The sequence below is a fragment of the Cynara cardunculus genome (genome assembly GCF_001531365.2).
Source record: "Cynara cardunculus var. scolymus isolate 2C chromosome LG 4, CcrdV1, whole genome shotgun sequence".
Classification (NCBI taxonomy): domain Eukaryota; kingdom Viridiplantae; phylum Streptophyta; class Magnoliopsida; order Asterales; family Asteraceae; genus Cynara; species Cynara cardunculus.
The window spans coordinates 6,178,432-6,194,608 of record NC_037531.1 but is presented as its reverse complement, the minus strand read 5'-3'; the positions used below and the strand labels follow the sequence as shown (position 1 = coordinate 6,194,608).

At 35.3% G+C, this 16,177-nt stretch overlaps 2 protein-coding genes across 2 annotated transcripts in view; one reads left to right on the top strand and one right to left on the bottom strand.

Annotated features, from left to right (window-relative positions):
- Positions 1 to 834: 834 nt before the first annotated feature.
- LOC112511727 (DNA-directed RNA polymerases II and V subunit 6B-like) lies at positions 835 to 7,898 on the top strand. Its single transcript, XM_025117446.1, has 6 exons — positions 835 to 929; positions 1,020 to 1,053; positions 1,143 to 1,321; positions 1,498 to 1,549; positions 5,200 to 5,267; positions 7,664 to 7,898. Exons 1-6 carry the CDS (start codon positions 895 to 897, stop codon positions 7,731 to 7,733), a joined length of 438 nt encoding a protein of 145 aa, XP_024973214.1. The 5' UTR covers positions 835 to 894; the 3' UTR covers positions 7,734 to 7,898.
- Positions 7,899 to 8,358: 460 nt separating this feature from the next.
- LOC112511726 (RNA-binding protein 42-like) overlaps positions 8,359 to 16,177 on the bottom strand; it is a 10,745-nt gene continuing 2,926 nt past the window's right edge. Inside the window, exons 2-6 of the mRNA XM_025117445.1 lie at positions 13,489 to 13,666; positions 10,702 to 10,799; positions 8,845 to 8,941; positions 8,678 to 8,763; positions 8,359 to 8,607 (exon numbers count right to left, since the gene is read on the bottom strand). Of these exons, the coding sequence (XP_024973213.1) occupies positions 8,554 to 8,607; positions 8,678 to 8,763; positions 8,845 to 8,941; positions 10,702 to 10,799; positions 13,489 to 13,666 (513 nt within the window). The 3' untranslated portion in view covers positions 8,359 to 8,553. The remainder of the gene's footprint in view (positions 8,608 to 8,677; positions 8,764 to 8,844; positions 8,942 to 10,701; positions 10,800 to 13,488; positions 13,667 to 16,177) is intronic.

Genomic DNA, 16,177 nt, shown 5'->3' with positions numbered 1-16,177 from the left:
TATTGATTCTTGAATTTGTTCATTCACAAGTTACTCTAAATTCGATTAAATGAGCTACAGAAAGCATTTAGACAGGTGAAAGCACTTCAACTATTATAAGAGGAATAACTAATTCAAATGAGTCATTATTCTCCTTTACGAGGAGCTTCTACAAAACAGACAATGAATCCATGGTTCCAGACTACCGATAGATAAATATGAATGATGAAACATGATAAGAATATACCATACAATAACATAGCAGTTCTCAATTATACGATGGGTGTCAATCTGCATCCCGGAGTGTCGATCCTACACTAAAGGCACTATTTGCCGATAAGAAAGAACTAGCTTTAAAGTCAAACGTTGTTACTGATATTTAATATAACTTGGTAAAAATTAAAAATAGCCCTATAAAATAGAGTAAATTACATGTTTTGTGGTTGTGGTTATATTTTTTTGACGGGTTTGTTTCTTGTTCTAAAATTTAACGTTACAATTTTACGATAAGCTAGGTCCTTAATGTAACCATATGGATTCAAGTTATTAATTTATTTAAGGACCAAAATTATTAAAAAAAACTACAACCAAGACTCTATTAATTAAAGAAATACGACCATGAAAAATGCAACTAGAAGAACAAATTCAATTGGATTTTAAAAAAATAAAATAGAAACACTAAAAACAGCTAACCACATAGAAGAAGCATAGAATGTAGTAAATAAAATAAAAACAAAACGAAATTCTCAAACTTAATAACAATAAAAAACCGGTGACGTGGCGCATTGTTATTGGGACCCCACGGCTTAATTGTTGGTCTTTATACCCTACTTTCTCTCAAAAGCCTTCGTCTTCTACTTCCGTCTCCCCATCAAAAGACAGACTAGGGTTTTTCATCAGCTTTTCTCTCTTAAAATGGCCGATGATGACTTTGATATGGACGCCGGAGGGTAAGTCTTTGCTATATAACCATCTCCTATTCATTATTCTTCTTTCGTATATGATATCTCAAACAATATTTCAATTTTTTCGTTTTATAGATACGACGACGAGCCAGTCGAGCCCGAACTCGATGTAAGAAAATTGTTTCTGTATTTATATGAATAGTTCTGTATACGTACAAATTTGAATGGTTTATGTGCTGAGTTTCGTCAATAATTCAGGAAGGGGCTGAGGAAGATATTGATGCAGATAACAAGGAAGAAGATGTTCCAGATCCACTTGTAGGTGATAATGAAGATAAGGAAGAACCGGAAGCTGTAGAAAAACCTAGGAAGACTATAAAATATATGACCAAATATGAAAGGGCTAGAATTCTGGGTACTCGTGCCCTGCAAATTAGGTTTGTTTTTGTTCTTTTAATTTTTGATAATTTATTAAACTTTGATTCGTTTACTTGTATTTTCTTCTTTAATTAATCATGGTTTGGCTGTTGGGGAAGAATGCCTTTATTAGTTCTAGTTATGTTGAGATAATTTTTGACACATAAAGATTTTCCTGCTTAATATGTATGTGCAGCATGAATGCTCCAGTGATGGTTGAGTTGGAGGGTGAAACTGACCCCCTTGAGGTAATGATTCTTCATGCTCATTTGAATACTTCCTTTTGACGTGTAGCATGTGAAACATTTGATCCATCCCCAAACAAAAAATGCTAACACTTTCTCTTATGGGTTCCCCCTGAAAACAGTTCAACTTTTTCTTCAAATGATTCCTTTCCATAATTGCCTATTATATTAGGGCCATACCGGTGAGATTGATTGTGGAATTTGTGATTCTCAAGGTTTCTTAATTTCGTTTTATTAATGAGAATTTTAGGTATTCGATTGTTGGTTGAATGCTTTGTCAAACTATGTGTCATGTTTGTGGATGGAGACATGTAGTACATATTTGTTTTCTTTCATATACTCTTTTCTATATTGGATAGTTGATTACATCCATCACATGCGAGATTATTAGGGCAAGGGAACCTGAATATCAAGATGTGAGCTGGATTTTGTGTGCTAATCGACCTTAAGATCATTATGTTTTAAATGAACAACCGGCAATAGTTCTCAAAATGAGTCGATAGGGTTTAAAATTTGTAAATTCTTGTATTACCATAATTTGCTGTGTATCGAAAATATAAATAGAGACATATATGGCCAGTTCTTGACCTTTCTACTTATTATTTTCATCATTGTATCTATTAGGGTGACCTTTCTACTGAACAGTACCCTTAGCTTTCTTTATGTACTATTACTTGTCAGTATTGCGCTCTGTTTTTCTTTGTTATAACATATTTTCCTCACATCTGTTCCTGGCTTCTTGCTAACTTTATTGTTTATTATAACCGTTGATTGCACACTCTCACATGTAGCTTGCTCTTTCTTATAATTTTTTGGTTTTACAAGCCGGGGGGGTCTAACAGAAACAGCCTATCTACCCCTTGGGATACAGGAAAGATCTGTGTACATCCTACCCCAAGACCCTACCTCTGCACTGGATTTATTGGGCTTGTTTGTTTGTTTATATATGGCTAGTGCTTGCAAGTATGTTACTTTTGACATTATTAACTGATATGGCATCGTTAAACACATGTTGCTATTTCACTGGCATCAATCATGGATTCGTGTTTTTGCAACATCTGATTAATCTTCTGGTAGGGTTCTATATATCTGCTTAATCTATCATGGCTGTTAACCTACTGTATATGCTGTTTATGTTAGTCTGTGTGTGGTTGCAGAAGTTTTTAAGTTATAGAAATTTACTTATTTATAGAGGCATGAATCCGAAGGTGCTCTACTACTCTTGGTAGCAAAGTTGTTAAGCTCAAGGCGCAAAGGGGTCCCGGGCCTCAGAAATGAGATGCACATCTTATCAATATATATACACACTTGGTTTAAAAATGCGAGCATTATGCGCTCTGATGCGTGATGCGCTCTGATGCGCTGGACAGAACGCATCAAAGAGGCTGATGCGATGCGATTCCATGATGCGATGCGATTCCATGATGCGAACGCATCACCTACGCATCACACGATGCGTGCATCACTTAGGCATCAGCGCATCATGTATGTTGCGTTTTGGGCTCCCTTTTTTAGTGTTTACTTGGGCTTTTTAGTTGGGCTTTTTTTAGTTGGGATTCTTAGTTATGTAAAATAGAACCTGGGGTTGGAGAACCCGTGTTGGGGTTTGATGATGCTGATCTTGGGGAGTATTAGTTGGTCACTTGGTTGGTCATTTAGTTTAGGGATTAGGACTATTAGACATATACTTGTGTAATTGTGTTCTCTTTTTTTTTTTTGTAAGGGTGTCCGGGCCAAAACCCGACTAATCCCCGGCAAATTTGGAGGCTAAACATGGCCCCACTTAAATGTCGCCAACACTCCCCTCCCAGGGTTCGAACTCGGGTTCATGACTATGCCATGCCCAAGCCTTTACCACTAGGCTGGAAGGTCTTTGACTTTTAGACCATAATTGTGTTCTTCATGGTAGTAGTTTGTGTGTTATGTACTTCTGTTATTCTGATTCACGAACTTTTTAAGATTCTAATGCCACTTTTTTAACTACTTTATGTTATAAATGAAGTATTTTGATAGGTAAGTATTTTTAAGGTAGAAATTGATATGTAGAATTAATTTATAAATATTTTTTGAATACCGGGCGCATCACGTGCGTGATGCGAGCGCATCAGCATCACGCATCACGCATCGGCTTCCGGGACCCTTAACGCATCGGACCGCATCGCTCTTTTTAAAACCAAGTATACACACATATATATATATATATATAGGCAGTTTCAAATACAAACCATGTAATTGTTACAAACCCTATAAACCTAATCTCAACCCTTGATTTTGTTTATTTTTAAATTTAGAGGCGGTTATGAAATCAGTTAAAGATGCGGTTGATAGTAAATTTAGGAACCAATTAAATTATTACTCCCTCCATCCCAAAACATAGCACACAGTTTTGGGAATGTGTGATTATTGCACTTCTTAATTAAATTGGGGACAATTTTACCCTTAATTAGGGTATAATGGGAAAGTAAATAATTAAAATAGACATGGACACTAAATTTTGGACAGAGGGAGTAATATTTACAACACCTTTTGACTATGCTTGACCATTTTTTCTTTGTCCCACAATAATTGTCCACATCCCTATTTTAGTTTTCCCTAAAATAAGCGTACACTTTCAAAAGTAAGGGGCCGTTTACTAAACACTTACTTGATAAGTGCTTAACGCATAAATTTTCTCATCGGATGAACATGAGAAGGGCCAAGAATCTTACCAGGTAAGAGCGATGAGAAGGATGGAGAGTTTTACCCGGTAAGTGAGGATGATGACTCTTACCCAGGTAAGCGCTTACCTACTAAATTGTTGCATTCGATATGCTTTGATGTACTAAAATCTTACGCATCTAAATAAATTATAGTGTTGACTCCTATTAGTAAGCGCTTACCGGGTAAGCATTTGGGTAAACGGCCCCAAAATCCTTACTTTCCGATCGTGCCCTTAATAATGAGATGGGAAAATTCATTTCTCTCTATGTGTAATTACATACTTCTAAAATTGTGTCTTTTTCATTGTGGACATTTATTTAGGAACAGAGGGAGTATTATACGGTGGTGCAGAACTGGGACATCTTATGAGATGGGTTCTCAATGTTAAATGTATATAACGAATTATGCTACAATATATATGCTCTGCCCCAGCTACAGTTGTGTTATAACTGCTGCCGAATATCAAACTAAATTTACTATATTCATTTATTATAACTGTATACGTTAGAATAAATTAACACCCATTCGGCTACTTGTACTTGATGACACCTGCAACAAGCAGTTCTTGCATAATGTGATAGATTATGAAACTTTCTTGTAATAGTTTAGCGTCTACTGCTTTACTATCATATTTGGTTATAAGAGTACATGTGATATGTTTTCTACTTGCTTTCTACTTGATCCAAATTGTTTGCTGATTTAATTTCGACAGTTCTTTGCTTTATAATGCACTTGCATACCGAGTTATTGTGCTGTTTTATATGGACCTTTCATGGCCTAAGTTGGGTAGGAATCGGTCAAAGTACGTTTTTTTATGCATTTGTCAGATACCCCAATTTTTATGAAAATGAAGGTTTTAAAATTACAGTCCGCAAAATAGGCATTGCATATTCATGCAATTTTCCTTACTTAAAACCCTCATGAAGCAAGTGCTAATTCTTTAAATTTGTTAGATTGCCATGAAGGAGCTTAGACAGCGGAAGATCCCCTTCACCATTCGTCGGTACCTGCCTGATGGAAGGTAAAATCTTTCTCATCACTAGGTTTTTTAATGATTCGTAGTCTACCCTTCTTTTAGATCCTATTTTCGACTGATTAATATATATATATATATATATATATATATATGGAAAAGTCTAAAATAACCCGATGGACTTTAGTGTTTGGAATGATTAAGTCATTGGACAATTTTTTGAAACAAATTAGTCTCTGGACATTCCAAAACCTGTTAAATAACTTCTTGGACTTTTTAAAACCTGTTATATACATCCGTATGACCTATAAAACTGGTTATTGTGGTAGAACAATGGAAAAAGTCCGAAAAAAGCCAATGGACTTTCATATTTGGAACGATTAAGTTTCTAAACATTTTTTGAACCGAAAAAGTACTTACATCTGTAAAATGAAACAAATATACCAACAAAAGACTTACATTTACAAAAAATTATTGATGAAATTTATTTTAATTAAAAATAAAATATATTCTGTCAATGATTTTTTAAATTTAAAAAAATAAAAAAAGAATTAAAATAGTTTTTTTATGGGAAAAGTACAATAAAAACCAATGAACTTTCTTGTTTGGAATRAWTAAGTCMTTGRACWWTTTTTTGGMACAAATAAGTYCTTGRACWTTCYAAAAYATGTTAAATAAGTCCTTRGACATTCCAAAAAATGTTAAATAAGTCCTTGGACAATTTTTGGAACAAATAAGTCCTTGAACAATCCAAAACATGTTAAATAACTTCTTGAACTTTTATAGAACATGTTGGATACATTCTTATGACTTGTACAACTAGTTAAAATGGTAATTATTTTTTTGTAAATGTAAGTACTTTTTTGTTATATTTGTTTAATTTTATAGATCTAAATACTTTTTGGTTGAAAAAATATTTAGGGGCTTAATCGTTCAAAATATGAATGTTCATTGGGTTTTTTTTCGGGATTTTTTTCACTATTTTACCACTTTATTTTTTTCAAAAAGTTATTTAACATGTTTTGGATTGTTCAAGGACTTATTTGTTCCAAAAATTGTCCAAGGACTTATTTAACATTTTTTGGAATGTTCAAGGACTTATTTAACATGTTTTGGAAAGTCCAAGGACTTATTTGTTCCAAAAAAAAGTTCAAGGACTTAATCATTCCAAACAAGAAAGTTCATTGGTTTTTATTGTACTTTTCCCTTTTTTTAAAATAGTTTTTTATTTTTTTTAATTTGAAAAATCACTGACAGAATATATTTTATTTTTAATTTAAATAAATTTCATCAATAATTTTTTTAAACGTAAGTCTTCTTTTGGTATATTTGTTTTATTTTATAGATGAAAGTATTTTTTTTGTTCAAAAAATGTTTAAGGACTTGATCATTCAAAATATGAAAGATTATTGGTTTTTTTTCATTATTTTACCACATTAACCATTTGTATAGGTCATAAGGATGTGGATGTATCTAACATGTTTTAGAAAATTTAAGGAGTTATTTAACAGGTTTTGGAATGTCCAATGATTTATTTGTTCCACAAAACTGTCTTATGACTTAATCATTTCAAACACTAAAGTCCATTGGGTTTTTTTAAGACTTCTCCAATATATATATAGAGAGAGAGACTTGGGATCATGTGAAACAAAATTGTTTTCATGAGAAGAGAACTCTACCCCTAACATGGACTGAGGTAGTGCGTGTGGAAGAAACCGATGCATAAAATTCCTGAACCCAGGTGAGGTAATAGGGCTCTCTAACCGCAGTAAATGCCTCCCATCCTCTTTGGATAATGATGTCATGTATGAAGGGATAGGTCTCCAGACAACCCCTATCAAATCCTCTCTCACCTAGCCCCAAAAAAGTCTTAAATTTCTGAAGATTTCTCGGCCTACGACAGCTCTCACTATGGCTGTCCGCGGCTCTAGTGCGTGCTTTCTTTTTGGGCRGGCTAGGTGGTACCTGATGGCKTGTGGATCTCCGTAGTTGRGACAATGGAATGTCCTCTTCCGGAGTCCACTCTGAGTCTTCAGACTCAGCCCTTTGCCTCTTTGTGAACCTCTCAATCGGGACTAGGCCAGAGTCACTAGAGGTCCGATTGCTATCCGCATTGGACCTGTCAGGAGAGGGAATRGAGGTAGGCTAGCAGTCTGGTAAGGCATCAAAGCTAGTGGTCACCAATGGTGCAGTGTAAGTGGGAGTGATGGGTGGTATGGGCATAAAGGCATCATATGCATCAGAAGTCATGTGAGAAGTGGGGATGTAGATAGGAAATTGTGAGCTAACTTTCATAGTGTTTTTCCTGTGAAGGTTCGGCTTTTTTTAACCTTCACAACATTTTATTGTGAAGTGTAAAAATGTTGTGTTGCGTGAACCTACTCATATATATATATATATATATCTCGAGAGAGAGTTGATTTATGTGATTATTGTTTTTTCAGTTACGAGGACTGGGGAGTCGATGAGTTAATTGTGGAGGATTCTTGGAAGCGACAGGTTGGTGGAGACTAGTTTCTTTGATCACTTGCGCTGATCCAAACACTCTGAATGTTGTCTAGTTTATGGATATCTTGATACAAATGATGGATTTGAATTGTTCAACTTGTTGATGATGATTTGAATTCTGATATGCAGCAATTTGTGAAGATGATAGTTGTGTCATGTTATTTGTTTTTCAAACCCTTTGCCACCTCCATTTCCAATTAAACTTTACAAGCTAAAATGATTACGTTTTGAATTTGTACTACCAAAACCAAATTAACTTGGTATATCTCCGATCATTTAACATTTTACTTCTAGATAACTTTTTGAGCGTTCTCTGATCTATTTTTGACAAAACACAAATTGAAGAAATTTTAATTGTTGTTATGAGATTAAATAAAACAGAACTTGTTTTTTAAGATGGTCGTTTTTACATTATTGGATGAACATGATAAGGATTGAAAAAAATTGTTTCATACAATGTCTTTTTAATTGACTAAAAGCTTACCCGATAAATACTCGTCAAGTAAATGTGAGAAGGTAAACGACCCCTTAATCTTACCTTTAACGTAACTAGACATGATTGCTAAAAAATAGGCGACATTTCAATGGCTAAAAAATGCAAAAGATTGGTAACTAATTAGTTACTTTTAAATTAAAATCCTAAAACCTTCCGCAATTCTTTCATTAACAGACTTAATGCATGAACAATCTATAAATTTAATCCTTACACTTTGAGGCAAAAAAAAAAAAAAAGCAATATATGTATAAGACTCTTGATGCAATACAAAAGGTTTAGGAGAAGAGAGAATAGCAAGGCATATATGTTCGTTTGTTTTCCTCAGTCGCTTCACTTGTGCAACACACTCTTTTTGGGCAGTTTTGTTTTTCTCTGTGTATGTTTCTGCAAATCAACAAAAGTTTAGTCACGAAAAGCTACTGAAACGATTTCGAGCCTAAAGAGGAGAAAGTACCTTTTGTCTCTCCAAGGCCTCCACATCCGTTCTCTCTTTCCAGTTGCTCTTGCGTAGTTTGATCGGCCGATTACCCACATATTTTCCTGTAATCATCCACACAAGCACAAACTCTAAATCATTTGACAACTAGTTAAACGTTAACGAGTAAAGATGTTGCTAGTTACCGTTCATTTCTTTAAGAGCAGCAGCAAGATCAGTTGGGTTGGAAAAACTAACAAATCCGTAGCCTTTAGTCTTGCCTGTTCGCTTATCTCGGACAACCTGACAATCAATGCCACTTATTTAAATGTTAAACAAATAAACAAGCAAATTAGTTTTCCAAGGAATAAGCTTTGTTATGTAAATCAAATGGAACAAAAACAAAATAGACTCCCTATGATAAGCGGAAAAGAACATCCACATGGCCGACATTATTGCTAGCATAAAAATATCCTAGTGTGCTAGATTGTCGTGGAGGGTAAAGAGTAAATCTTCCAAAAGATGATAGAACTCGATGGATAGATTGTCGTGGAGGGTAAAGAGTAAATCTTCCAAAAGATGAAAGAACTCGATGGATAGATTGTAAGATGGATGATATGACAACCCAAATCCCTTCAAAACATGCATCGAGATAGACCAAATGATGGATGATATAACTCGGAAACACGCACGAAGAGAAACTAAAATACATCATATATGAAATTTGGAACTCATAGGGCAAAGATTAAATGCAAAATACTTGAGAGAGAGATGATTCTTAAGAAATGTCCACGTCGACGAAAACATAAAAAATTGGTACTATTGTCACCTCTTAAGAACTTCAGATTGAAGACAAAATCCTGATGAGATTTCTGATTGTTGTAGATGCACAACAATTGTGTAATATTCTCGATTCGGGTTTTTATATTTTCAACTCAGCGGCCACTGGCACCTTTGCACTTTACCATTCTGATTTTGTCAATAACATTTGCAACGACCCATTCATTGTAGATGGCTCTTGGTTCAAAAGAAAGCCAAAGCCCCACCATATAAAACACTCACTGACCACACCAATGTCAAACCATCATACATTGCGAGTATGTAACACCCCTCAACACAATTGAATTGTTGAAAAGACATAGTAATATCGTCCTCAATACATATAAATATATAATAATATATCTATCTATCAATACATATAAATATGTATTGATAGATATAAATATTACTATATCTTTGTTTTCAATAATTCAATTGTTTATCTTTGTTTTCAACAATTCACTTGACTTGAGAAATATTTGAGAGGTTTGAGAGAGAGAGAGAGATATAGCAGCCATAATTTTTGACTTGAGAAAAAGTTGTCTGTGAGATAAGATGCCCTCCTCACCGCCAAAGGAAGCGCCTCAGTCAAGTAAGGCGCACGCCTTGTCCAGGGCTTGTGAGGCGGCCCCTCAGAAATTTTTTATCGCCTCATTTGCTTTTTAAAACCATGCACCTCTCTAGAGTTATGTTTCTTCTTTTATATCAAGTCTAAAAAGGGTCTAGTCTTTATTTTCATGTAATCGAGTATCATCTTGGTTGAGGTGACTTCTCTTTCTTATACAATCCCTGACACTATTAATTTTGCTGCCGACTCTAGTTAGGCTTCATAAGCATTAAAGGTGGGATTTGTTGATCTTCATTAAATGATAAGTGGGATCTGTAGATGTCTCCATCGACTAAAAGCGAGAGTGGTAGCTAAAGACTGCTCTTAGACTGTTAGACATATGGCATAAATTATAATTAGATTTTAGCCTGGTGACTAAGATACATAGCGTGATTGATCATGTCAGTATTCATAATTTACTGGAAAAGGGAGAACAAAGACGAGGTGAAGGAATCAGCTGTAAATCATGTGAACACATTCAAAACCACACGTCAGATCCAGTGAAAACCAATATGAAAGACAGTCCTGCCTTTAAGCAGAGCTACATGAAATCAAACAGACATCCAAAGACATGCAAAATGGTATACCAGAGAAACATAGAATAGTATGTAATGAAGCTTGGGTTAAATAAATTGACCTTAGCCATGTTGAATGTAGGAAATCGTGAGAAAGCTTTTGAAAGAACATCATCATTAACCTCATTCCCGAGATCCCCACAAAATAGCCGATAATCATCTGCAAAACATCACTACAATCATCAAGAAGATGACATTGCTATCGGCAAGCTATGAGGCAAAAAAATCATCATGAAAATTTAATATTAGCAACGCTGATATTTCCTTCAAAGCTACGAAGATTATATTCGCAACCAAGCAAAACATGGTCATCCATCTATGTTTACGATGATCAGATGACTCACCAGCACCCAATTTTCCAACAGAGCATATGAGATAGTTCCAACACATTAAAGGCTTAACTTTAGTTCCCCCTTTTCTAAGCATATAACTATGCATTTTCTTTTTGTTAGTTAAAACTAATCACTATTCCTCTCATTTTATATTATTTGTCATGTATGGACTTTCACATTTATGAAGTGGCAATGCAGCTTACCAACTTTTCCCTATTGCATGCACTTTAAGCTAGCTAGTTCCATATTAAATACTCTTCTACACTCTTCTCCTGTTTCCCCACTAATGACCACCATTTCTCCATTTCCAATAAGGTACTCTTAATGTTTATACTCCTTTCTATAGGCATAGGAAAAAAAAGTACCAACACTTGGTGTGGTTCCAAGTTTATCAATATATGTGCATGTTAAAAGAAAAAGTTTAACAAGCCCCTGACCAGAAGACTAGGATAACAGATGGTCCAAGAAAAGAGAACTAATAGCATGAGATGAAGGGGGAAAGAAGAAGAGAGAACACAACTAATTAGACAAAGAGAGTACAATTTAGCTGATTAGGCAATGGACAGTTCAGTTGCTGAATTGGAAGGCAATTGTCAATTTCACCTTTAATGTTGGTACTCACTTTAAGCATAAGTATTCCATTCTTTTATAGACACATTGATCTAGTTGTATTCCCCAAACCACACCGATAGCCAATAGATAGCATATCTAATTAGCTTATGCCACTCGGGACCATTTCCACATGTTTATAATCTGAAAACAAGTAAAATATGCATAATTCTGATTCTGAGAGCAGAAAACTCAGAAACAACAACATGATCCTACAAACAAAGAGGTCGACCACTTAAAATCCTCTTAGCTTCCCTTCAACCAACCTTGAACTACTAGCAATATCATGCGCTAATTCCTTCTCTGAGCCTTCACATTATTATTCCTACTTATAGGACTTACACGGACTCCTCTATTCTCCTATACAATATCCAACATGGACAATGATTCACTGCAAGATATATTCTTCAACTGAAAGTCTTCCTTTCGAAATGGCACAAAAAACGATAGAAATTATTTTCCTAAAAACTGAATATAAATAAGTGTGTGACCAGTGACCACTCAAAACTTTTGATCCTTATGGTAACGTACATAACAATATATTCCGAAATCCAGGTCAAACCTACGTTTATCACCTATAATCTTTGTACTTCTAAGTTTTGATGTACGGATACACTATGTCATAGAGATTAAAATATGAAACAAACCAATCTCTTTAGATAATTTGGAGTTGTCTGCTTCAAATATTTGAAATTTCTCTACAAATCATCTTATTTGTCAAAAGGATATAACAGCATACAACTTTGTGGTCTACATTGCTTGGTTTGAACCGATATTATTGTAAATCTAAACGTCTTCTTATTAAATGCTTACTCTGGAAGCTTTTATTTTTCCTGATATTGGTGAATAAAGAAAATTTAGTTTCCAAAAGTTAATAAAATTCTAAGTGTTCATGTTTAAAGTTAAATTGAATGATAATTATGTCTAACTGCAATAGTTATATCTATTAATAATTATGGCAAAATGCCACATTAAATATTCAAGAAGCATTCTCTATTAAGTTAGTTAAATTTTCCAGTACTCTAGATGGAAGATTGCAGAGATTGATACACAGAAGAAACATACATAAATAATTTATTACTATATACATAATTTATATGTTATAATAATACACAAAATAAGAAAAAAGAACTAAAGAAAACATCGGGGATAGAGGTGTTGCAGTTGGGCATACAAGGCATCGATTCCTTTTCTATTGCAATTAGCACACAAGGTATCAATATTCATTTTGATTTATCAATAAAAAAATTGTGTATTTCAACAAAAATCAGTTGTCGCAGAGGGAGGTGGATGGTGTCTGGATTCGAAACCGAGCCCTCACATATGGATCCCCACCTTCTTACGCCAGGACAATTCAGTGGGGACAAACCTAATCAGTTAAAGAATGATTATTTCGTGATCCATACATGGAATATGTAAGATACATTGGGACAAAACATTCCACGTTCCTTTCAATAATTGCTCTCATCATCTGGTATATACCTTCAATATCTCAATGACATGTTAGTCTCTTTAGTGGCAGTTTATATTATCCACAGACAATATGTTTTGTGGTCTACTTCTACACGTATCTCCTTTTTTGCCATAAGTGATACGCTCCCACAAAGTGGATTTATTTCATCGATGATGAGTTTGCTTAATATAGCTAGCTATATCTTTAAGAACACTTCCCATGATAGATTTTGTCAGACTTGGTAAGGGGCTGGGAGCCTATCCGACATACTCCTCACAAAAGAGAAAGATCAATGACAGAAGCGGAATTAGTACCCAAACGTTCAAGGGATATAGATTAGTGTTTCTGTGTTCTGATAAAGACAATATACATGATCACACAAATAGATAACTAAGAAAATATGGACAAATCTTGTGGACGGATAAATAAAATAAGTGCTAGTAACTGAACCATACTTTCTGGCCACTCTGCCAGTGTTGGATCCTCCCAAGCTAGACCAGCTGCTTTACGAGGTATTGCTTTCTTTTTTACCTCTGCTTTATGCTCTACTTCACTGCTTGCAAGCGCAGCCTTCACACTTTCTAGAGCTTCAGGTGTAATTGTCTGTGCATCCCTTTGAAATAACTGCTGTGCCTATTCACCAAAAAAAATCACGTTTTCTTTTAGTTTTAAAGGTGGTAGATCACAAAATGTTACATCAGAAGTTCTCTATTACCTTGAACTTGCAGGAAAAAGTTTTACTTCATTAGTGAATGTTTTCACTAAGATCAATCAACATAATTTAAGATAATGTTGTCATAATAAGTTCTTGCTCCTGTGCAAATTGTCAAAGTTCATTTGCACTTGCTCATACCATTTTACTACTCCTGTTCCAAAAGAACTAAATAGCAAAAAAGTAGAAGAGTACACATCCCTTTGAGAGTCGGTTGGTCTATTCCATCTTAAAGATTATCATCAGTATTAACAATTGCGTCTTAGGGCTTATTTCACATGTCTGCTCCTATATACTATAGATATAGTCTCTTTCTCTGATAACAATGTATTACTTTACAGTCCTTTCATGTTACACGGCATCAAATCCCACAACGGAGGAACAAGGATGCCAATTGCACACTCTGCTATCAGCAGCAGCTAATTGCAGCAAATTACTGGGTACTGCCTATCATCCACTGTCATTGGTCGTATTAATGCCGCCATTACCTACATTCACTGGTATTTGGTCGCAATAACAAGTGAATGTTGTTGGTAACTGGTATTTTGTTCTGCAGCTTTCGCATGTCTTTGTGTATCAGAACATCACTGACAAACTAAACCTATGCGAAGTGCCGATCCCTGTTTATCAGTTTCTGCTCATGATTCTATCACAATCACTATGTCATTGATTCTGTTTGTCACATCACTGATTATGTTGATCATTTCCTGCATTTGATTCTATCAAGTTTGATTGGCTTTTGTGTTGACTGTTGAGTACTTTTAACTGTGACTTGCAGGTTTCACCTCCTTACTGAGCATCCTTTTTACTTTTTTACTTTGGCTATCATCCATACTTTTATCATCATAGCCAGTTCGATTGGCCATGTCTTATGTTTTTCTGACGGAGTGTCACCATATCTTGGTCGAACCCTTTGGTCGTAACCTAATATACCCGTATGTCACACATGCATGCACACACACACATATGTATACCAGGCATACTCTCATGTTCCACACCACCACAGTGATTGACCTTTGTTTGAAAACTACAAATGCTTCAAGCAACTCATGAGCTTAAAGAGCGTTACATTTATGATCTACATGTTCTAAGGCAGCTTTAGACTGTGATCTTAAGTGACTCAGTCTGAAACTGCTGCTATCTTCTACATGTGCACCTTTTTGTGAGAGAAGTGCACTACCTTGAGTAGTCATTGGTGTTTGCAACTATAAAATAGGTAAACACTCAGGCTCCAAGAGGAGGAGTCTTCGTGGAAGCGATTATGGCTGTGGACATGGTAGAAGTTCCTGTGGATCTTGGGAGGATCAGGAGATGTCCCATGTTGCTTGTTATTTTGTTATCTCCAGTCACACTAAATCACATTTGATGTGGTGTTCATCTTCTCGTGGCCAGCTAAGTGCAGAGGATGAGGATCTCATCATAATCCATGTTTACTGTTCTTCCGACAACAAGACCATCCATTCCATGTGCCAGTGTAGCACACAGTTGATTCTATTACTTGTATGTAAATTTCTGCTAATTCCAAGATTATTAACACAGGTGCTTCTAAAGCATATGATTCAGATAAAAAATATTCCATCCATGATATCCCATCTATGCATTCCCCTGTCAAGATAGCTAATGGCTCCATTCCTGTTCAAGGCATTAGCCTAGTAAAATATATACTCTGACTTGAATCTCTGAAATCTCCTATATATAACTACTTCTCCAAATAGTATTTCTCTGTTAGTAAAATCAATAAAAACTTGAATCATTAGGTCACTCTCTCTTTTTCTAATGTACTTGAGCCTTTTAGAAGCTCATGGGTTCTCAGACCATCCATATATATTGTTAGCATCATGGTTTGGATTGGCTTGAAGAATTCATCTTCCTTTATTGCATAAAAGGGTGGATGAAAGAAGTACATGTGACATGCTAGCCCATTGGTTCATCCTAATTGTGTCTACATTATCTTGCCTTATAAATTTAGTAAACATACTCGTGCTATTTTCTTGTTACACTGAGTTGAGAGCTTTCGGTAGTTGTTTGTCATATAGATGCTCTTGGTTTAAAAATGCGAGCATTATGCGCTCTGATGCGTGATGCGCTCTGATGCGCTGGACAGAACGCATCAAAGAGGCTGTTGCGATGCGATTCCATGATGCGAACGCATCACCTACGCATCACACGATGCGTGCATCACTTAGGCATCAGCGCATCATGTATGTTGCGTTTTGGGCTCCCTTTTTTAGTGTTTACTTGGGCTTTTTAGTTGGGCTTTTTTTAGTTGGGATTCTTAGTTATGTAAAATAGAACCTGGGGTTGGAGAACCCGTGTTGGGGTTTGATGATGCTGATCTTGGGGAGTATTAGTTGGTCACTTGGTTGGTCATTTAGTTTAGGGATTAGGACTATTAGACATATACTTGTGTAATTGTGTTCTCTTTTTTTTTT